The sequence below is a fragment of the Sminthopsis crassicaudata genome, chromosome 1 (genome assembly GCF_048593235.1).
Source record: "Sminthopsis crassicaudata isolate SCR6 chromosome 1, ASM4859323v1, whole genome shotgun sequence".
Taxonomy (NCBI): Eukaryota; Metazoa; Chordata; class Mammalia; order Dasyuromorphia; family Dasyuridae; genus Sminthopsis; species Sminthopsis crassicaudata.
The window spans coordinates 753,885,733-753,909,076 of NC_133617.1; the positions used below are offsets into that span (position 1 = coordinate 753,885,733).

Genomic DNA, 23,344 nt, shown 5'->3' on the forward strand with positions numbered 1-23,344 from the left:
CAGCAGAGTGCCAGACCTCAGTCAGAAGGACTTGAGTTCAAATCCAGGCCCAGTCACTTCCTAGACTGGTTGACAGGCAAAGTCAGAACTAAGGATGGCCACCTGAGCTCTGGCTCAGGATCCTGCAGTTTGTTCTTAGAATAATTCACTAAAGCTCCTCCCCAACTCCGTGTTATTCCCCTCCTCCCAAACCTTGGGAAGGTCCCCGAGGATTACTGGGGCTTCTGTCTCCTAGTGTGAAATACTGGTCCAGAGACCTCTGCCCCCTGCTCTCCCCACCCCCTCCCTGCGGCCTAGCCTGGACACACCACTACTTGGGCAGGACACAGCCTCCAGTTTGTTCAGGCTCAGCTCTGGCCCTGCGAGAACAGGACTCGGGATAATTCAGACGCTAATGAAATGAGCCCCTTCAGAAAACCCTTCCTCACAGTCCGAACCAGGGGGGCCAGTTCCCCCCAGATGTCACCACCCCATCAGTCTCTTCCTTACAACTAGGGCAGCTCCTCCCTTCCTTGCCTATGCTTCTCTATTATGCTGAAGGAAGCTCCAGATCCACCCCCCACACATACACAGTCTCTCTCTCTGTCTCTCTGTCTCTGTCTCTGTCTCTCTCTCTCTCTCTCTCTCTCTCTCTCTCTCTCTCACACACACACACACACACACACACACACACACTTATATGTGTACTGCATGGACAAACCTGGGGCCTGGACTTTCCATCTCAGTCGAGGCAAACACTGCCACCTCAGTGCTTGCATTTTTATTAAGAATAAAGTCTTTGAGGGAAACTCTGCTTTTCCCCTGCACACATTCCTTGGTGGTTCTCTGCCTGCCAGAGAACAGAACTCAAACATTTCAGTCACTTTATTCAGAAGCAAAGCCCCAGCCAGACAAGAGGAGGATCTGAGAAAGGCAGGATGGGAAGGCCGTTCAGAAACCAGCTGATTCGACCCACAACCTCAGAGCAGCTGGTCCTCACCTCGAATTCTTAGCAAGTTTGATGTCTGGCTTAGCAAGTTTCATCCTTCTTTGACAGGAGGGTCCTTCCAATACGTGTACATAGCTCTTCCTTTTCTCCTCTGAGCTAAATGAACTCAGGAGATCTCAATGCCCTCAGCCCAGCAGAATCTGGACATTCTCTACCAATTGGACCCATCTCCACTTCTCTTTAGACCCTCTTAACCTTGTCCGAATTCTTCCCCAGAAAGGACCACAATACTGTGGCTCTAATGGTTCTGGCCTGACTCCTCCCAGACTGAGGACTCGGGCTCTCACATGGCAGCCCACGCAGTAACTGCCTCCAGTTGAGTTTGCCTAAGGTTTCCATGCTTTGCCCAGATGTCATCAACAGCTCGTTCATGATCAAACCAAGCTAGCTTTCGTGATTCAACATCTGCACTGCACACCAAAACCTGTCATGATGTCTGCTGAGTAGGCTGGGATGCCTAATAGGTTGGTTCCTCTCATGCACTGAGGGACAGTGCTGGATTAGCAGCAAAGCCTCTTACATCACTTGGAAAACTCCTCTATCAAGTTTCCCTTGAGAAATTCCTACACAAATTCCAGAAGAAAAGACAGGCCCCCAGCAGTCCTGGCACATTCGCCAGGAAGGACCCATCTGTCCTTCTCCTACAATGGAATGAACACATGGAGAAACATTTGCTTTGTTACCTAATGAATTTCCATGACATTGAAAAACATTCTGGAATTCTCCTGCAACAAGTGGAGAAGATTCCATTCCCACCAAGTAGGACCCAGAGCCAGAGCAGGAAAGTAGGTTGTGAGCATTGTCCAGGACAAAAAGGGAACAGGAGAAAAGTCTGGGACACAAAGGGGGGAAGGACGCTGGCAAGCAGCGGGGAGAAGTCAGTCTACCATCACACGGTAAAAGTGATGGTCAAGGTCCCATCCAGACCTAGTGTGGAGACATCTACAAACTGTTTCAAGGACACTCCCACCTCCCAGTTCTCTTATAAAGTCGAGCTGCCAACCTGTGCCACATGACTAGATTCCACATCAAGAGTATTTCTTTAATAGGGTCTGGATTGTCCCATAATTCTCATTTCTTCTCCTTCCAACTCCATGTAAGGGAGCACGAGACCAGCAAGAGCTGAACAGACCAATTTTTGCCCCAATGCTTTTGCTCCCATCTAGCCATCCATCCAGCCCCATCTCAGAAACACTATGTTTGGAGAGAATGGGGGATTTTACCCTTGGTCCGTCCCTCTTTCTGTTGAGAGCCTCCGTATACTTCCAGTCACTCCAGTCTGCTTCCTGTACCCCCAAATCCATCTCCAAGTCTTTCCTCTTCCTCATCTCCCTCTCAGCGTTAAGCCTTATTGGCTCCACTTGTCCCCCTCTTCACTCCCACAGTGAGCAACTACTGGAGGGCCTGGCCCTGCAGATGAATGCCGTGGCCGCCTCCTCAGCCTCCTGGTTTCCTGCCTCCATCTTCTGCAATCCAGCCCCCATCCAGATGCCAAAGCAGGCTGAGGAGACCTCAAATCAGGACACATAACTGGCCTCTGTGCTAGAGCCTCCTTCCTGGATTCCTGCTGCCTCCAGGACCAAATGCATGATATTTAAAGGCTTTACAAGCCGGCACCCACTCTAGTGCCCGTGGCCCCCTGCATGTACTCAGGGCTCTAAGCAGACTGGTCTCCCTTGCCTCCTCACTTCTGTCTCAGTTCTGCCAGAGAGTTTGGCCTCCTGCAAGGCTCAGCTCAGTGCTACGTCCTCTGAAGGGCCGTCCCCATCCCTGGAGCCATTGGTTCCCCCTTCCTCCTCCTCAAATGATCACACATGTGCTTCTAAATTTACATGATGCATCATCTCAACAGAACGGGAGATCTTGAAGGCAGGGCCTGGTTCATTTTGTCACTGTAACCTGGCCTGGCACACAGTAGGCATATAATAAATGCTTATGGAAGACCAAAGGAGGCACAGGGTTTCATAAGGACAACACCAAACGGTCTGACAACAAAGATACGATGACTCCCCCCAACATACACAGACACTGAAGGCCCCCCTAATTCTCAGCACCCATGTTTCCTTCTATACTGAGTCTAAAAGGCCCCAGGACAAATCCCAGACTCTCTTTAGCTTTCAAAGAGAGAGGAGGGCTCCCTCCCAATTCAGGGGGCCCCCCTGATCAGAACTTCAGGGAGTAACTAATGGGCTTCTACCTCTGTGCTGCCGGAGGAGACCTTCCAGCTGTTATCTTGGGGAGACTGATCTTCTTCTGGCCTTTTCTTATTAAATGACAGGCTCCCCACAACCAAGAGGGCAGGAAACCCAAGTCCCGATGCCCTGGAATCTGTCCCCCTGAATTAGAAAATGCTTCCCTGGCCCAGCCTCTGCAGGCGTCCAAATGATGGAGAGGGGAGCAGCACAGGGAGCAGAGCTGGCCTTCCTTCAGGAGAATGGAAGGGCGTCAAAGACAAGACTGCTTGGCCCAAGGCCTGCCACACAGTAGGGCAGCAGAGGAAAGCCCGCTTGTGGTGTTCATTTCCCCATGAGTCTGAGAAAGTTTCGCCTCCTAACGAGAAGCTGCCCGCCCCACGCCCCCCTGCCCATGGCTGGGACTCTGCCTGGGAGAGAGGGAAATAAGCGGAGGCCAGGACTGAGCAGAGGGCACCTTCTCTTTTCCTTTGAGAACACTGAAGCCTTTGAAAGCGAAGTCAGTGGACTGGGAGTTCCATGTAAGGGAGCCAAGTTATTTGGAAGAAATTTCTGGCATGCTGACGCCAGAGCCCGAGCCCTGACTAGGGTCGGGAGGTTGGTATGATCTGTGCTTGAAAGGCCCGGCGTTGTGCTGGAGTCCGCCATCTCCAGGCCTCTCGGCCCCCTTTGGGAAGGCTGGGCTGAGACGGCAGAGCCCTGACTGCTGGGCTGGCCCAAGGCGCCAAGGGGAATCGGAGAGGGAAGAGCAGCTCGGTGTCTGAGAGGGGCACCTTGGCGGGCCGGCAGGAAGGCCAGAAATGCGCACAGGGCCTCCGGCCTGGCAGGCACAGCAGACGCAGACTGCCACGACAAAGGGACCATTCAGGCAGGGACCAGAGGCAGCCCCTCCCGCTGGAGCAGAAGTTTTTGCTCTAAGCCTGCTCTGGCCGAATTCTGGGCCTGGGGGGCTCCGGTGACACATGCAGGCCTGCTCACACTGGATTCCATTGAGAAAAATAAAGCTCTCCCCCGCTCGCCCCTCCGCAACTACATTTCTGGCCCAGGTCTCTGCAAAAGGGCCCCTCCCCATCAGAACTGTTTCCCTTCCAGCAGCACTGACAACGTTGTGTAGGATAAAAGAGGCCGGACTGTTCCAATGTCAGCTGGGCAGCCCCGGTCGCGCGTGCTGGGAGCGCCCGCTCTGTGCCAGGCACTGTGCCACGGGCTTTACAAATCTGATCTCGTTTGATCTTTGCAGCCACCCGGGGAGGGAGGTGTGGTGGCTACGCCCATTTCACAGCTGGGGAAGCCGAGGCAGGCAGAGGTAAAACGACCGGCCACTGCAGGCCAATTCCACGTGATGAGGTTTGAGTAAATGTGCCCACGGTGCTAGGCCCAGGCAGGCTCCTCGGGAGACAGAGCCAAGCAGCAGTCAGCTGCCCTCCGAGCCTAGCGTCAGAGCCTCTGCTGGGTGCTACTTTCTGAAATAATGGCAGGGACACGGGCTGTCCTCCTCCAGCAAGCCCGGGACCGGGAGCTGGAAGGAATCAGAGGCTCACCGGATTAAAACCTCCCACTGTGAAGTCACTCGGCACATAACCGAGAGGGCACAAGGACGGCGAGCAAAGGAGCCAGAGAAGCTCAGACACCTTCATGGCCTTGTCCCTGACTTTCTCTGAGCCTCAGTGTTCATCTGGAAAATGAGCATGACCCCAGCCCCTGCCCCACTCAGGGAAGCCTTCAAAGCTGCGGTGTAGACGAGGCCCTCAATGCACCGCCCTCACTCCCAGCCCCCCTGCATATCTCCCAGTGAGTGCTGCTGCTTGAAATGTTCTCAGCCTTAAATAAACCCAAACTGAGTGAGACTGGCACCTCCCACCAGGGATATTCTTTGCCTGCTTCTACTTGTCAGTTTATCTGGGGCTAAAAGGAAAGCCCCACTCCCAAGGGCCAGGACTCCCAATGGTCGGGCCTGGCTGGAGGCAGGGCCCTGCTCAGGCCGGGACTGGCCTCCTCCTGAGGGCCTGGCCCAGTGCCCTGTCTGGCCTCCATCCCGATCATCTCCCTCCTGCTCAGAGGCAAGCAGCCCCGGGGGTCCCCTGCCTCCCCTCCTACTAGTTGGAGAGAGGGTCAGCTGAGCTGGGTTTGGAGCGCTGAGCAGAATCCCCAGCAGGTCACTCAGTTCTCTGAACCTTAATTTACCCATCTGTAAATGAGGAGCCAGACTTGGGCACCAGCTGACCTCAGCTTCCGGGCCTCCCTCCAGCTGTCCCCAGCGTGGCCTAAAGGACGGTGCTGCAGGAGCAGCAGCCGGGGGCCTCAGCAGCCAGGGGGCCTCAGCCACAGGCAGACTCCCCCGGCCAGAGCCCGGCCTGCCATTCCTAGGCCTGGATGGATCTCAGGCTCTTTAAGGTGAGCAGAGCAGCGCTCCCAGGGCCCTGTCCTCTCTGCAGCCTTGTGCCCCTGCGAGGGCCCCCCTCCTGCCCCGCCTCTCCTTTGCAGACGAGCTTGAACGACTCGGGCTGAGCGCCAGAGAACACACAGGGAGACTGGAGTCCAGGGGGTCAGGGGCCATTTGCTCTGCTCTTGCAATGGAGACGAAACCAGCAGATCCTGGCGCTTTCAGTATTATTGTCCGTGGCTGGGCCGTGGACCCGGGCACAAAGGCACTCATTGATTCCCGGCCTGGTTTTCTCAATAGTGGGCCCATTCTCCGAGGAGGTGGAGAGGCCACTTTTCTCAGAAACACAGCAAAGGCAACGTGCAGAATGTGTTCTGGGGCTCGGCATTGTCCACGTTCCTCGGCACTTGGCTTAGTTAACCCTTGGGGGCCGGGCTTCTCCCTCCTCTGGTGGGCAGGCCTCGGGGTTCAGGGAGAGAACCTGCCTTCAGATTCTATCCCTGCCCCCTGACCAGATCAGCTGACCTCAGTGGTCCCAGAAGAAGTCCTCTACCCATGAACCTAAGCACAAACATTGTGGATCTGGGGATTCTTAATTAAGCAATCAAGGTGAAGAGGAAAAGGCTAAAATCTGCACCACATTCTGTGCACAGACCATCTAAGCCAGAAAGGCCAGAGGAGCTTCAACTCACTCAGATCAAAACATCCCCAAGCAGGGGCCTTCAAAGACCAGAAACAAACCACCAGCAACTTGCCATCCCCCAGGATGGCGTCAGCTCCGGGCCGCTTCTGAAGGGTCTCCCTCTCCACCCACTTCTCCTCAGCCAACGTGATCCTTCTCCCCTCAAACCCTTGAAGAAAGCCGGCAGCGGCAGCTTTCCCCACCTCAAGCCTGGGCATGTGGGTGAACCCGTCCCCGGGACTGCAGCTCCAGTGCTTCTGGGAGGAAACTTTCCTCAGTATCCCCAGGGCTTTTAAAACAGAAAATGGTCCCATAGAGGAAGCAGTCAGTCAATAAACATATGAAATGCCTATTAGGTGCCAGAGGACCCAAAGAAAGCCCTGAATAAGGCGCCCTGCCCTCCGGAAGCTCCCAGTCACCACATGCAGATGGATATCCACAACAAGCTACAAATAGGATAAATGGCAGAGAATCCAGTATGAAGAAGGGTCCCACAAATGTGCAGGAATTGAATGCAATCCTTCAAGGGAAGGGGCCAAGGCCCTCGTTCGGTCCTGTCTGTCCTCCTCTTGCCACTGTCTGGCCACTGGCCTTCCTGACACGGGGAGCCAAAGATGAGCATTACGTTCCTCCTGGGGCTGCCCACCGCAGCAGAACCCAGCAGGCCCGCTGCCAGCATGAGTCCAGAAACTCTCTTCCACGAATGGGATCGTTAGCTTTGTGAACAGCTCATCTTCTTGACAAATTTAGCCAGAAGCAGACTGACTGCAACCCCTCAGGAGTACAACTTGGACATCCTCCCTCAAGGCAACTTTCTCAGATTCCTTTGACCCCAAGTGCAGAATTTTCCCTGGGTTCTGTTCCATGCCATCTAAGTGGACTCAGCCCACTAGGCAAGCCAACTTGCACTTTTGCGATTCCAGTTCGGTAAGCTACCATGTTAGCCTTCCCCCTCCCGCTTCACTCCTGGAAATGTTAAGTCTGCCGTGTGGCCTTCGTCTAAGCCATCGGTGAGAAAATGTTAAGTACCACGGGGCCAAGGATAGAGCAAGCGAGGCGCTCTGCTTCCAAGACAATACTGCATCATCTCCTGGTCTGGCTATCGGACAGAACTTGAACCTTCACTCACAATTATACCACGAGCTAGCCCCCAATTTTCTCTCATGTCTGCACCAAGACATGACAACCTTGGTCATATTCCTTGGAGGAATAATTGTCCATCCCATCCATGGCGTTCCCCTCATGTCGAGGCATCTGGGTGGCTCAGCGGAGAACCTCGGACTCAAGAAGAATTGAGTTGGAATCCGACCATCGCCATTCCTAACTTAACTTCAATTTCCTCACCTTTCTCCAAGGTAGATAGGATAACATGAGATAATGTCTAGAAAGTGCTTTTAAACCTTAAAGAGACAGCGGAATAGAGAAGCAGTAAATCTCTCAAAAAAGGCAGTAAGCACACTTGGCTACTCTTATTGAACCACATCTGGCTCTTGATGATGGCTGCTATCTTCTCCAAGTACCCACTGACCATCTTGCTAAATAACATGATCTACAGTCTGGCTCAATAGCTTAGCTTTAGAAGAAGGAAAGGTACATGTTTCCAGTCCCTGAGCATCACCCCTTTCCCCCCAGCTGATGTTAACACTCTCCTGGTTTGGGCAAAGTTCATCTTTGGGACCTGGGAGCTCATCAAGGCCACCCCTACTCATCACCTCACTCATCTGGGGTCCCTACTCCCAGCAGCCATTTTTGCTACTTTTTGTCAGAATCCTGTGTCCCAATTTCAGTCCTATCTCTTCAGAGCTTTCTCTTTTGTTTTCCATCATCCCCGTTCCTCGGCATTTGGCTTAGTTAACTCTCACATGGCTCCGGGGCCTATAGGAGCCTTCCTAGCCTTATTTTAATAAGCGGAGGCCACGTTGCTGTCCTTATTCTCGGTTTCCTTTATTGACTTCTACACAATCTTCTTAAAAATCTTATTTGGTAAAAAGAGTTTCCTGTGCAGCCACATCAGTCTGTTTGGACAGCTCCCCCTTCTCTTCCTCCTCAAAACCATGCGTTATATTATCTGAGCAGGATGTTGTCCTTGAGAGCACCCCATCCCTCTTGTACTTAGCACCCTTGTACAGTTCCACTGGGCTCCTACTCATCTCTCTGCACCAGAAGTATTTGCCAGCTACAATGCAAGAAATAAATGAAGATCAATTTCTTGCCTTCTCCATGGGTGAGGAAGGAGCGGGAGGGAAAGAATTCAGAATTCAAAATTTAAAAATAAATGCTTAAAAATAATCAATTGTTTTTAAAAAAGAAACGGCGATGTAATTCAGTGCTTATGAATTCAAGATCAGTTTTCTCGGCGCAAAACTCAAAATTTTAATTCTAGTTCTCAGCCCTGTCAGAAAAAAAAGTCCCATTCCCCCCCCCTTATCAAAGTATATGCCTACTGTCCTACAAAGAGCAGCACTACTCAGCACTGGACCCCTTCTAGTTTCTCCTCATGAAGATAAGAGAGCCCACTGAGCCAGATGGGAAGGCAAAACTCAGGGACTCTCCCTTTGAATTGCTCGATCCTAGCCAAAGAAAGGTCATGCACTCGCGACAACCTCGCCTCTTCCCATCTATTTCACGAGCCTGACAAGCTAGAGGGCTGAGGAAGAAATCCAGTCATTAGAAGGAATGGCAGCTGGAGTGTTTCAGACAGGGGTCTCTTCCACTTTGTCACTCCCCCCCCCAAGGGAGCAGCCCACCAAACAATGGCTGGCCCAAAGTGGTCCAGAACAAGACCAGCTAGCGGGAGGTATCGTGTTCTGGCTCCGTGCAAATGAACTTCAATTCTTCCTTAGCAAAGGGCACATGGGTTTCTCTTCAAAAGCTGGGAAATTTGTTTGTCTCAATCTGCAGGATAACAACAGGACCCTGGACGCAGCCACAAGTCAAACCCCAGTCTCTGACATCAAAGCAAAACTAAACCCAGCATTCTTCTGGGGAAAATCTGGGCCACGACCCCAGCCAATGTCCTAGAGTTAAGGGACCGGGGGCTGTCTCCCAAGCTTCCACTTTCCTTCAAAATGCAGGCAAACATTTCAACCCAAAGGCAAACACACACAGAAGGGAGCTTCCCCTGGGCCCTGGAGCAAAGCAGGCTTTGGCTTTGCCACCTGAACTCAATTGACTCCCCCCACCCCCCAAGTCCGAAGCTACATTGTTAGTGAATCTACCGAGGAGGAGATGAAGAAGAGGATTTTAAGGCAGGGGGTGGTAGGGGCTGATGGGCCATCCCACTCCCCTCAGGAACAGGAAAGGCCTAAGTTTGGAATTTTCCTCAGCAGGCCTGGGGAGTCGCTAAAGAGAGACACAAGCAAAGGCTGCTTCCAAAACCCTGCCCTGAAGACTCCAGCAGAGCATGTGGCCACCCCCAAGTGCGGGCCTCTTTGGGCCTCCCTAAATAAATGTTAGCCTTCGACACTCCCCCCCGCCCTTAGCAGCGCTCAGAGCAGTTGGGAGAATGAAGCACTGTGCTCCCCTCTCTGGCACAAGAGGGAGGCCCCCATCCCGGGCCCCACCGGGCATGCTGGGCTCCCGCTCAGCAGCAGCAGGCTGGCAAAGTTTGGCCAGATCCCCTCCCTTGCCTGTGGGGGGAGGGGCTAGAGGAGTGGGAGGGAGGGCACCCAAGAGCCCAGGAGCCCAGACCCGGTTCCCCCTGGCAGCCCAGCATCATTCCTGGAGGACGCCCAGGGTGCCAGAGCCCCGGGGGAGATGCCCTGGTGGGCCTGCCACAGCCAGAACAGATGCCACCTACTCCGGAAGCCTCCACGTGCCTCCCCGCCAGCCCATTTACCCAACCTGCTGTCCCATGGCCGGGGAGAGCCGGGAGCGCCGCCAGTAGTATCGGAGCAGGACCTGGGGAGAGGGCAGGGTTCCCCTTGCCCACCTCACCCTTACTGGGCACATCAGAAAACACTCACACCCTGTGCCTGGGAGGCGTCCCGCAGGCCAGAGCTTCTCCCTACCCCTACCGCTGCTGTTGCTGCCATCCCAAAGTCGGCGGGATTAGAGGGGGCTGGGCCAAAGATCACTGTCAAAGGCTGCTCAGGAAGCCCCCTCCTCCTGCCCGGGAGGGGGGGAGGAGAGGATAAGCCTACCCAGGCAGCTCATTACAAAAGCTTAGGGGTGGGGTGGGGGCACTCCTCCTCCCCTGGCTAACTGTAACTTAGGAACTTGCCAGGACCACTGACAGGAGCTCTCCCAGAGTCCCACGGGCCTGACCGAATTGGTCCCTCTCAAAAAGGGGTCCCCAGGATCCCCGATCTTGTGGAGGGGTGAGATGCAGATGGGCAAGCCTGCTAGCTCGGGAAGGCCCGGCTCCCTCTGGAGATCAATGGCTGCAGGGGAGGGTTGGGGGGCTTCTGGGCCTCCCCAGAGTGCAGGCAGCAGGTGGGAGGGGGTCACTGGCCCCCGCACCTCGGGTCCTCTGCAGAGAGGGGGGCAGCAGGCGTCTGGCCAGCTTCCGCCTGGAGAGGAGAGGGGCCACTCGCCCCAATCCGCAGCCCGGCGATGGGCCCTGGGGCTGAGGGCCGCTCTCAGGGAGCCCCCCAAGCTGGGGGCGAGCAACCCCCTTCCGATGGGGGGAAGTCGCTACCCACACTAGGACTGGCACGAGGCGGGATGAGGAAGCCACTGACCCCCGCTGGCACGAGGTGGGATGGGGGGAGCCGCTGACTCCCTCCTCCTCCCTCCCCCTCGCTGGCACGCGGTGGAATGGGGGGGCCGCTATCCCCCTTCGCTGGCGCTGGCGCTGGCCCCGCCCCCCACCCCCCACGCCCCCTCACCTTTGTCACGCCCGCTGCAGGAGGTCTGGGTGCTCTCGTCCTCCTTGGTCACCTGGGTGATAATGGACGGGGCGTCCATGGGCCCCGATCCCGGCCGCGGCGGCCCGGGGAGGGGGGGCCCCGGGAGGGGCGCGCTGGGCCGCCCCCGCCTCCGCCGCCTCCGCTTCGGCCGCCGCCCGCTCCGGCCGCCCGCTCAGCCGCCGCCCGGCCTCCAGCGCCCGTCTCCGCGCCCGTGCCCGCGTCCGTGTCCGCCGCCGCCGCTGCCGCTCCGCCCCGGCCCCGGCCCCGGCCCCGGCCCCCGCCGCCGCCGCCGCCGCCGCCTCCTCACCATGAATCCCGGGCCGCGCCGCCGGGGAGAGAGAGCCGGCCCCCGAGCCCGAGCCCGAGCCCGCGCCCCCGCCGCCGCCGCCGCTGCCGCCGCCGCCGCCGCCGCTGCCACAGGCCGGGCCCCGAGCCCAGGGGGAGGGGAAGGGAGCGAGCGGAGGGGAGCGGAGCCGAGATGGGGGCGGGGCGTGGAGGGGAGGGGCGTGGAGGGGGCGGGGACAAGGAGAGAGGTGGGGCCTTCGCGCTCTGGGCTCTACGAGGCTCGGGGAGGCTCGGGGGCGTGGCCGGGCTTCGAGCCGCTCTGGCCACGCCCCGAGGCTGACTCGGCCTTGGGGGAGGGAGGGAGAGCCGAGGCTCCAGAACTTGGTAAACAAGGGGCGGGCCGGAGGGGGCGGTTCGGGGAGGAGCGTAATTCAGAGGGATGGGCGGGGCTTGAGGTGGGAGGAGGAAAGCTTGAGGAGGGAGAGGGCGGGACCCACGAGGTGGGCGGAGCCAGGGTTGGTTGCCGCGGGCCGTGCGGGAGAGGGAGCCTAGGCCTACTCCCAGCCGGGGCCAAGGCATCTCCCTTGTGAGTGGGGGTGGGTGCTTTACCTCTCACACCTGCGTGAGTGGGGGGGGGGCCGGAGTCCTCTCGGGTATGTCTACGAAAGCGTGGGCGGGAAAACATGCCGGTGTACCGGCCGCCTGTCTGGGGCCCTTATTCTGCACTGGGTGGGGGCTGGGGGAGGGGCCCTTGGTGGATAGGGGCCGGAGGAGGGGCCCTCAGTAGAAGGGATCCCTGTGCTGCGGACCCAGGAGGTCGCCTCGCATCCGTGCATGGGGGCGCGCCGCCTTAGGGTTTTCGGGGCTCGGGATGTGACGGAAGCAAAGAGCGGTTCCGAGAAACCAGGCGCGGCCAGACACGCATGCGGCCCCTCGAGGCCCCTTCCGGCGCATGGAATCCAGGCCTCGCCCCTGGCTCTCCATGGGAGCTACCTCGTTTGAAGACCAGGCCTCCAGCCAGTGGGCCGCACCTGTGGAGGCGGGGCCAGCGCCAGCGGGGCCGAGGAAGGGAGAGGGAAGGGGAGGAGAGGGAGGAGAGGGGAGGGAAGGGGACGGAGTGGGGGCTCGTTTTTCTCTCCAGTTAAAAGAGGCCCAGAAAGGTTGAAGAACCTGCCCGGAATTACATTGGGAGACAAAAGCAGGTCCGCGCTTCAGACCGCTCTGAAAAAGGGCTCGGGGTCAAAATGCTATGTAAGGAAGGACGGTGGAGGGGGAAGGGAGGCAATTGTAAAAATCCGCAATCGACTTATAAAAGTCTTCGGAAAGAGATTTTGATCAGTTCGCCCAAAAAGACTTTAGGAGGGGATCCAGTCGTCTGAACAAAGATCCCGGCAGAGAGTTTCCAACCCCCTGCAGTGCACCGCCAGAGCGCCTGCAGGGCCTCCTGGATACACTGTTTCGGGGCCTCCTGGATACACTGTTTCGGGGCCTGGGCGGCCAGTAACAACTCTTCCTCCAAGGGCTTCCGTTCTAGAACCGCGGGCTTGGGGGATACAAATTATCGGTGACTAGATACAAAGTAATTCCTGGGGAGCCCAGCCAGCTCCAGGTGCTTCAGCCTCCGGCAGACTTGGGGGAAGCTCCTTTCTCCCAGCCGGAATAGCTGCCCCCACGCGCACAGCTTGCGCCCACGGGCTCATCCGCCAGCTCTCACTGGACTCTTGCACAGTCTTCCGTGCAGTTAGCAGCCAGTTTCTTCATTTCCCACTTCAGCTTCCACAAATCACACACAAATCCGCAAACGAGATCACTTAATTCATTCAGTTCCACAAGTATTATTTATTAAGGGCTGGGCTGTGTGTCAGACAATCAATTAGCTGAACTTCACTTGGCACGGGGCACTGCACAGACAGAAAACCCAGCAAGTCTCTGCTCTGGAGGGGCTGCCGTCATGTGGAGAAATATCCCATAATTCTTTGTAGATTATGTATAGAATAAGAAGATTTTTTTCCAGGTGAAGGAGGCCCTCAAAGCTGGGGAGGGGTTTGGGGGAAGGAATCGGCAAAGGCTGCTTCCAGGAGGGGGTGGTGATGATCCCAAGAGGGGAAGGTGAGGTGGGAGAGGGTGGCCAAGAAGCAGACCCTGGACAAACTTGTGGTGGAAGCTGAGAGCAGTTGGGCTGGGGTTCGGAGGGCTGGAAGGCCAGAAGGGGATTCTGGGGCCTCTGCAGGTAGGTGGGAGGATCCTAGAGATGATTCTAGAATGGACAGGGAGCCATCCTCTTGGTTTCTGGCGATTCTTTCCCGAAGCAAGTGATGGGTCTGGAGCAGCCACTGCTTTGCCACCCCCAATATTTCACTCCTCCCCTGGGGTTCTTCATGCCCATAAGTAGGTTGGGGGAAAGGGAGTATTTTCTTGTCTTTGCCATTGGCTCAAATCCCCACCAACTGTGCCCCCCCCACTTTCAAGAGTTAAAATGGTTTCAAATAACCACTGATCAGCCAGGTTTCTTTTACAAAGGGATACTGATTTCCAAGGTATAGCAAGAAGACACAAGAAGAGCCCTTAAAGCCAAGGGCATCCTTTCAGCCATGTCAGCCTGGGGGAGGGGGGAGAAGGGAAGGAAGGAGATGGAGAAATACACACACACAGAGGGAGAGACAGAGAGAGATGGAGAGACAGGCAGGCAGAGACGCTTACAGTTTAGTTTAAAGATGCAATCCAGTTCCATCTCAGGCAATGGAAAAAGACTTTTGCTGTTACTCTTCAGTCCATTTAAGTTGCATTGGATCTCTGTGACCCCCTCTGGGGTTTTCCTGGCAAAAATACTGGACTGATTTGTTGGGTCCTTCTCCGTTCATTTACAGGTGAGGAAACTGAGGCAAACAGGATGAAGGGTCTCACAGCTAGGAAGTGTCCGAGGCCAGATTGGAACTCCCGGAGATGAGTCTCCCTGAGTAGGCTTGGCGCTCTGGCCGCTGCCGCATCTCAGTGCCATGGAGGGATCCACCCATGGGGTAGAGGAACGCAGAATGTCTTCCCCCCAAAGCGGGTCCCGGCATCTCCCCCGTTTGCCTGCAGCTGGGTGACCTAGGCCTGTGCAAAGCCTGAGTGTCTGCAGGACAAGCCCCCGTTTCTGGAAACGGTCAATATGGGAGTTTGCCCGGCAATGTTTATTTGTGACGGGCACTTTGCTTTTTTTTTTTTTTTTTTTTTTCCAGTTAGGAGAGGAGGGGAAGAGGGAGGGAAAGAAGTGAAAAGAAATATTTCTCAATCAAAAAATACCTTTTAAGAAACCTACCTTGGGCAGTAAGCCTTCCTTCTGTCACCTCAGCCCCACCCCCGTTGTGGTAAAGGGTCTCTGAGTCCCACCATTGAGGAGGTCTCCAATTCCGATGGCTTGTGATTCCAACAGGTCAAGGGCAGGGAGGACTTCCGGGCTTTGGAGGGGAGTAGGGGCATTTTTAAGCTCTCCGAGTTCCCAGGGTACAACTTGCTTGAATTCCTGGGATCTTTCTGACTTGACCTTTGCCCTCCTTTTTACTTGCTAGTGCAGCATGTCAGGGACTGAGCTGCTCACGTCCAAATGTGGTGGCTCTGTCATCCCTGAGGAAAAAATGGAAATGTTAGAGCACTGGCAGATTGATTCCAATTTCCCCTCTGGGTCATTTCTTCTTCTAGATTCACCCTTAAATGATCTTGGGGGATTAAGCCTTACTTGAGTCTCATGTGCAATTTTCCTAAGAAAATTCACTTTCCTCCCTCCACCATTTCTTGCTCTGCTATGGCTCCCTACTGCTTTCCATCTTCCACCAGCTTCTCTGCACCATCTTTGTTTTCCAAATGATCTTCTGTCCTGTGCTGGTGTCACTTCTTGGCAAGAAGATGAAGGGCTTGCTGGAAAGGGCTACTGTTTGTGGGCTTTTGTGATTTCCTTAATATGACAACCAATTTGCATCAGCTGGACTTCCTTAGGAAGCGGTGAACTTCCGTGTCAATGTCTTTTCCTTTATCCATTTATAATTTGTTGGCATCAGGAGCTTATTGGAATCAGATTTGAGCTGGAGAAATAGCCTGCAGTGAGTGGCCTTTTAAATGTCTTCTGTTTTCCTGTTTGATGGTGAACTTGATCTTTGCTCTGATGCTTGTCAGGACTTGACTGACATCAGGAACCAGTCATTCCTTGTCTTTAGAGCTAGAGCCAATTTCAGCTGGGTGGCTCAGTGGATAGAGCACAGGATCTGAGTTGAAATCTGGCCCCAGAAATGTACCAGTTGGGCAAGTCCCTTCACCCTGTTTGCCTCAGTTTCCTCTTCTGTAAAATGAGTGGGAGAAGGACATGGCAGACCCCTACAATATCTCTACCAAGAAAAGCCCATGGGCAGTGTAATCTTTGGGGTCAGAAAGAGTTGGACATGACTGAGGAACCCCAACCCCTCCATTTTCTGACACGTTGTGTGGGACGCTCTATGTCCAGCACCTTCCAACTCTCTTCTTAAAGAGAGGCTTGATGCTGTGGAGCATTTGGCCTTTTGCACTTGCCAAGATGCCCAGCACGTCCCCTTTCACTTTGAAGTCACAGGGGAGTCGTTGGTGGGCCTGAGTCTGTTCTGACCCATGTGACCATCCTGGGCTCCAGCCCCCACACGAGAGTGTTCCTTGTCTCTGGGCACATACAGACACTGGCTCCAGGGAATTCTGGGATTCCTTGTGATCTTGTGGCTTTGCAGCTGAATGCTGAATGCTCCTAGTGCTTTCTGCCAGAATGTCAACATTAGTCTGGTTCGGCTTCTCCAGGAGCTGTCAGCTTGCTGGTCACTGGGCCACTAACAACCACGAGATGTTTGTAGACTAGAAGTGAGCTTGGTGCGGTCAGCAGTCCCCCATCTTCCTTTGCTCCAGGCTCCCTTCCTGCCTCTGGGCACTTCCCAAGATGACCTCCCTTAACTCCACTTTTCATCTTCCTGCTTAGAAGCTCAGCTTCTTTAGGGCAGGGGATGCCTCTTTTCACTAGTATTTGTTTCCCAGCACTTAGCACAGTGCCAAGCACAAGTAAGCACATGATAAATATTTGTTGACTCGAGTGCAACAGGGATAGAACAGTTGGGCTGTACTGTTTATACTTCTGTGGGCCACTGTGGCCAAAGAGCCAGCAGCCTGGGCTGCCTCTCCACCTTTGGCACAGCTGGGCCTCAGGTGGCACAAAAGCTATGGCTCGGATGATCCTCAAAGCCTGGGCTTGTGCCCACAGTGGAAGACTGATTAGGAGCCAGTGCTCCCAAACCATACCCTCAGCAGAGCCTTGTCAGGGACCCTGGTCAAGCTTCCCTCTTTTGGAAACCAAGGAAAGCTCTACCAAGAAACGTTCAGCCTTGGAACCAATCCTCCTCCGTGAGGATTTCACAAGTCATGCCCATTGGCCCGGCGGCTGATCTGCCCGGGCTTTCAGTATTTTGGACTGGAGTCTGGGCTGGAGGCCCCCAAGTGGAGGCCAGGGGGAGAAGTTGGAGGCAGATTCTTCCTTGGATTCTGCCTTCTGCTCTCCTCAAGTTAGGCTGCCCAGCAGCTCTCCCCTCCTCACTCATTCAAGGCCCAAATTGGGCCCAATCTTACCTTAAGATTCACCCTGAGCGGCAAGTCCCTGTGATGGGCTGAAATCTGACCCAGGATGACTGTTCCTCTCATCACTTCTGCAGTGCTTTAAATAATGAAATGATCATTAGGGCCAATTAAGAATTCATTGGAGACTCTATTTTTAGCCTGGAGAGCTGGGCCAGATTCCCAGAGAGCTGAAGTCCCCCATTGTGGCCAATTTAGCTGAGGGTCTCCAGCTGGAGCATCTCCATTGTCTCTCCTCTAGAGCAAGGTAGCACAATCCCTGTCATTCCCTGGGCTCTGACCAGGCCTTTGGCCTGTGCTTGTTTGGGTCCATTCATTGCCCACGTTTCTAGGACGTCTGCATCTGTTGGGCCTTGTGTGCCTGCCTCCTCCCCGCCACTTTTCCAGCTCCCCTGTCTGTTTTGTCTTCCCCATTAGAACAGCAGCAACCAGAGGCGGGCAGGGAAGGGCTGGATTGTAAATGCTCTGTGCATCTCTCAGTGCCATCCTTGGCAGTTCTTGGGGAGTTTGCCTTCCCTCACTTCTGCTAGGATCTATTAAACAGCCTGGCAAGGTAAGGACTCCAGCCCTAAGAGGTGCTTAAACCAATCATGGCCACCTTAGTTAGGGGGGAGGCTTAGGCCTGGGCTTTTCCCCCAGCTGCTGAGGTCAAGGCCAGCAGCCTCAGCTGGAGGCTCCCCCCATCCCCGGCTATTGAGGTAAAGGCCAGCAGCCTGGAGGGAAGGGCCAGCCACGTCAGTTGGGGGCTAGGAGCAAGTGGGGCCTCTTATCCAAGCATCGTGGAGATGGGCTCAAAATGAAAGGTCTCTTTTTTTCACCTTCCTCAGTGGCTTCAGAGAAGCAATGATTTGATCTTGAGTCATTTGTTGTTGAGTCACCTGACTCTTCAGGACTTTGTGGACCATATTGTCCATGGAGTTTTCTTAGCCAAAATGCTAGAGAGGTTTGCTATTTCCTCCTCCAATGTGTTAAGGCAAAAAGAGGTTCAATGACTTACCAAGGTCACACAACTAATTGGTATCTGAGGTAGGATTTGAACTCAAGTCTTTCTCCCAGATTTGAATTCAGCTCTTCCTTAGTCTAGGCCACACTCTCTATCCACTGAGTTGCTTCGCTGCCTTGTCTTATTTTGCTTTTATCTGATTTCAGTGAACAAGTATTTATGTTCTGTCCCTCCTACCTCCCCCCACCAATTGAAAAAAAAAAGAAAAATTAAGATCTTATAACTAACGTGCAAAACAAGACCAACTGTCACCCTGGCCGTGGTCAGGAAGGTCAGTGTGTATCATGAGTTCATCCGCTATCTTCCAGAAGGCAGGCAGCTGACTTCATCAGGAACCAATCATGGGCTGATCAGCCAGTTGTTTCTTTATTTTTATTCTTCTTGTCATGTGAATTGTTGTCCTACTTCTGCTCACTTTGAATGAAACTTGTTTGTTCAAATCCTTTGACCATTTATCAGGTAGGAAATGGTCCTTATTCTTGTGAATCGAAATCAACAACTTGCTATGAAGAATTAGTAAACTGTCTCCTAATTTTAGTTGCATTGATTTTGTTTATATAAAAACTTTTTAATTGTGTGCAATACCATTTTTAGAACTGCTAGAGAACAAATGGTTCAGTATATTGCACCAGGCCAACTTGTACTTTTTTTGACACTTAGCCCATCTTTTCATTTTATTGTGTTAGATACAACCACCAAATGAGAAAACATTGCTATTTTTGCTATATTTCAGAAACATGAGTGTATCCCCAATTTAATATCTACAAATATTAATTTATATATTATAAAGTTCAGGTTTTAAAACTGATTTTTTATTGTTAAAAAAATTGACAGAAGGTCAAAAACATCACAACATTTAGGAGAAACCGATTTATTACAAGAGAAATGAACGTGCGTGTGGAGCCCGAAGAGTTCACAATGCTTACAGAAGTTTTTATATTTATGACATTACAACAAAAGGAGGAAGAGGAGAAAATAGAAAGGGGCATGGCATGGGAGGGGGAAGGGGCTCTAAAGCTGTAAAGTAATGGCACCTTCTTTTTCCTTGGAACCACTAGCCTGTGAAGATCCAGGGTCTGCTTATCTGCAAAGGGCCCCCACTGCACAAGCATTTTTCCCAGCTTGGCACAGACTGGTTGATACCTGTCTTGCCTCCCAAAGACAGCTTGGGGTGCAAACAGCAAACTGTCAGCTGAGGGAGCTTCATCCTTGATAGATTCAGGGCCTCCTTCAAGTTTCTGTCCAGTGCTTCTAGAAAATATGACAACACAAAAAGACAAGTCCAGGAGACCCCCTTAATGACCCTTGCCACTACAAAACTAGACTTGTAAGGGAACTAGCAGTAGCATTATGGATTCGATGCATTAAATTGAATGTATGCAGGGTTTGAAGTTGAGATAGTCATACCCATTTAATCTTAAATTATTATTTATGGACTAAGCAATGTAAACTATACAATTGCAAAAGCAAATTTTAAAAATATTCTTGAAAATAAAACAGCAAATAAAAAAATGCAATCAAAATTGTCCACTTTTTAAATGATATTCTCTATCCTTTATTTACTTCTATCCATAATTGTGAGAGATGTTTCCTTCCTTGCTCTTCTAAGTTGTTTATGACAAGTTTCTAATTTCTCCCAGACTGTTTTGTGCTCTGCCAGCCATTTTGGCCGAATACTAAGTCCTGACCCAGTAGCTAGGTTTAAGGGTTGACTGGCCACAAGACTGCTTGCCTGGTTCCTGTCAATGAACAATACCCCCATTCAGCACCTCATAGTTTGGAAAATGACTGTTGGAAATGGAGTGGGGAATCCGGTCCTGCTAGACCCCCTTCCTTCTCTCTGTTCAGTTTTTCCCTATCACATCTTTTTCCTCCCCCACCCCACCCATCAGAGTCAAGTGAGTTGCCCAGTAAGTGTCAAGAGTCTAAGATTTGAACTCAGGTCCTCCTGATGGCAGAGCCCGTGCTCTGTGCACTGTGCCACCTAACTGCCTGCCCCCATCATTTCTCTTGAGATTTGTTCCTCTAGATGCGTTTTGTTGTTTCTTTCTAACTCTACAAAATAATCCTCTGGTAGTTTGATTGATTTGGCAGTGAATAAGTGAAAGATTCTCACGGAATATCGCCAGTTTTGTAATTTTGTCCCAAGAGCAATGACCACTTTGGCCTGCTTTATGGCGTGGCCTGTGTGGTGTGGCCTGTGTGGCGTGGCTTCAAGTTCTGTGCATCCTGGGAGGGGCTTTGGAGCAGTTTATACATTCTGCCATGATTTTAAAGGGGATTTCTCTTTCAGGTTTTTTGTTTTTTGTTTTTTCAGGCTGGCTGTTGGTAACAAGCAGAAATGCTGTTGCTTGAGGGTGGAATGTTTTACAATGGAACTCCACATGATCTTTTGAAAATAGAAAAACCTCCAAAGTGGTCTCTGGTGCAAATGAATCCAGAACAAGGCAGAGCCACGGGATCCAGAGCCTTCAGAAGAAACCAGGCCCGAGTTGTTCTGGGGGGCCTCTGTGTGGGTTTCCTCTGGGATGTCGCCTCACTGGGGCCAGGGGAGCTCTCCAGGCCCACCCCCTAACTGCTCCTCGCCCTTCCCTTGCTTCCCAGTCTGATTGGGGTCCTCCCAGGGGCTTGTGGGCATGGGCTCCTTTGTCAGACTTCTGAAGGGGACAGTCCCTTGTCTTCGGACCCTGGGCAGCATGAAGCTCAGTTTTCTATCACCCTCTGATTTTTAGCCCCAAACTTCCCCCCCTTCCATACCCGCCACTGCCATGCCCAATGAACAAACTAATGCCACAAACACCTGTGGACAGCAGTGATTTGGGCAGGGGGGCGAGCAGCCTCTTTACCGCCATGTCCGCCCTAGGGCCCGACTGTGTCTCATGTGGGGCGAGAAGGAGGTAGAATTCCCTTCTGGTGGCAGAGCGGGGGCCCAGAGTGCACGGTCCAAAGAACAGCTACACCCGGGATACACCCAAAGAGCACCCTGAATACGAACTCTTCACCCGTTAACCAAGGGATGGACTTAACACTGAGAGCTGGAGCGCCCCTTCTTCCCACACCCGCTTTGTGACTAGCTCCTCACAGCTCTGAAGCATTTAAAGGCTGGTAAAGGTTCAATCTCCCCAAACAAATGCTCAGAATCTGCTCCCAGTCCCTCCTAATGTTTTCCTCCAAAGCCCCAGCCATTTTACTGCTCATTATATGCCATTACAAGAAGGAGGTGGAAATGGGTAATTTACTTAAAATAGGAAAGCCAAGGAAAATCACAGCAGACATGCTCAGTCCCAGGTGGCCAAGCCCCATCTCCAGCTTTCGGGATCAGCCAATCACAGCACCAGAGTCAGCTCCTGGGCCTAGCCCCTGGCTCCAGGGAAGCAAGCTGTAGTGGGTGAAGACTCTGCCCTCAGAGGGAGAGGAAAGCCACCAGTTACCAGGCCCAGCTCTGCCACTGCTGAGGAGCTGAGTCTCTGGTTCCTGCCCCTGAAGGCTGCAGGGATCAGTCACCCTTAGGAGCAGCGGAGCCCTCCCGGAGCTATGGGGGAGAGTGGACCTCCACAACTCTCTGATAGAAGTAGCATTTCTATCAAAGCAGGCTCAGCCCCCAGTGGAGTCTCAGTGTCTGAATTCTGGAGCCTGAATCTGTAACATGGAGGCTGAAGTGGGAAGTCCCCAAGCCAGGCAGGGATAGAGAGAGGTCAGCCAGGTGCACTGCTACTGCTGGGAGCCATGGCGTACCTGAAAGAGACTAGTAATGTGAAGATCTCCCGGTGTTTGCTGTGGAGGGCCAAGGACAGCAAGGGGGGATGGAGCATCAACTGCAGAGGGGCGGGAAAAGAAGCTGTTGGGTAGAGAGGGGGATCAGCTCAAGGTCAGCAGGGGTAGAGAGGGGGGATCAGCTCAAGGTCAGCAGGGGTAGAGAGGGGGATCAGCTCAAGGTCAGCAGGGGTAGAGAGGGGGATCAGTTCAAGGTCAGCAGGGGTAGAGAGGGGGATCAGCTCAAGGTCAGCAGGGGTAGAGAGGGGGATCAGCTCAAGGTCAGCAGGGGTAGAGAGGGGGATCAGCTCAAGGTCAGCAGGGGTAGAGAGGGGGATCAGCTCAAGGTCAGCAGGGGCTAAGGAGCGGACCTGCGTCTTCTCCTGGGCTGACCAGCCTTCTGCCGGGCCTACCCTCCCAGATCAGGGATCAGCACAGTCCTGACTTTGGTCAACTACACCTGGTGGATGCTTGGCACCTTAGCTGGTCCTGAGGCCCTTGCCACAGGGCAAAGAATACTAGGCCTGGAGTCTGAAGTCCTGGGTTCAAATGCAGCTTCAGCTACTCCCAGGCTATGGACTCCGGACAACTCATTCTGCCTCATTTTCCTCAACTGGATAACAGCTACCTCTAAGGCTTGTTGTTGAGATTATATTTGTGCAGGACTTGGCACAGGGGCTGGCATATAGGAGAGACTAAATAAATGCTGTTCCCTTCCCTTTCCTTCCTTTCCCCTTGTGCAGGAAACTATCCCTGCAAATTGTGCATTTCAATGTATTGCTCCCTGGGGAAAGGAGAGGTCTGCCGGATAGGGAAGGAGTCGCACAGCACTCTGGATTCAGATACAAGTTCTTTCTGCATTTCTTACTGTGTAAAGAAACCTGCTCTAGACTTTGCAGTTTAGAAAGCTGACTGCTTAAGTAACTGTATGGACATGTATACATATATTGTATTTAACATATACAGGCCACGGAGAGTGGAAGAGCTTCAGAGGCTTGAGGTCTTGGGAAGAACGCCGTTCCAGGCCTCCATGGTGCCGCACCGGGCCAACTTTAGGGATTCTGACTCTTTTGGGGAAGGGAGACAGGACTGGGTCCAGCCCTGCCCGCCCCCTATACTTCTTCCCAGCGGGCTGGCAACAGCAGCGTTCTGAGGATTGGTGTGAGGAACATCCCTGGGAGCTCCCGGGAGCCATAGAGGGTGGTAGTCCTTTCTAGTTGGACTTTGGAAAGGGCTCTTGGGATGGGTCTGCATTCCTGAAGGGCTAGAAGGGAGGGAAACGGCTCCGTGGGTCCCACCTCCGCTCCCTTGGGGTCCTCCTTCGCTTTTCTGGGGGAAGGTGTGGAAAGGCTCCCATGGAGAGGGATTGGACGGTCCCTTTGGAACACGAATGAAAGTGCCCAGGTGGGACTCTCCCTGTGGATGGCAATCTCATGGAATTCTGGGTGGGTTTGTCAGCAGCCTCAGAGGGGCCATGATCTTGGCTTGGCTGGGACGTTGTGCACTCCTGGGCTGAGACACTAAGCCAGGCTGCACCTGCACCCCCTCCTGCAGGCCTCAGTTTGCTTCCCTGTAAAAATGGGATGACA

General features: G+C 53.5%; 1 protein-coding gene across 2 annotated transcripts in view; it reads right to left on the minus strand.

The window, feature by feature from the left end:
* CTDSPL (CTD small phosphatase like) overlaps window positions 1-14,808 on the minus strand; it is a 58,958-nt gene extending 44,150 nt beyond the window's left edge. Inside the window, exon 1 of one of the 2 annotated variants that reach the window (XM_074284558.1) lies at window positions 14,682-14,808. Coding sequence is in view for 1 of the 2 variants with exons in the window: in XM_074284556.1 (XP_074140657.1) it covers window positions 11,075-11,153 (79 nt within the window). In the remaining variant the exon portion in view is untranslated. Of the gene's footprint in view, window positions 1-11,074; window positions 11,307-14,681 lie in introns of those variants that run through there. The other variant, XM_074284556.1, reaches the window with a different exon arrangement.
* Between the last annotated feature and the right edge of the window lie 8,536 nt (window positions 14,809-23,344).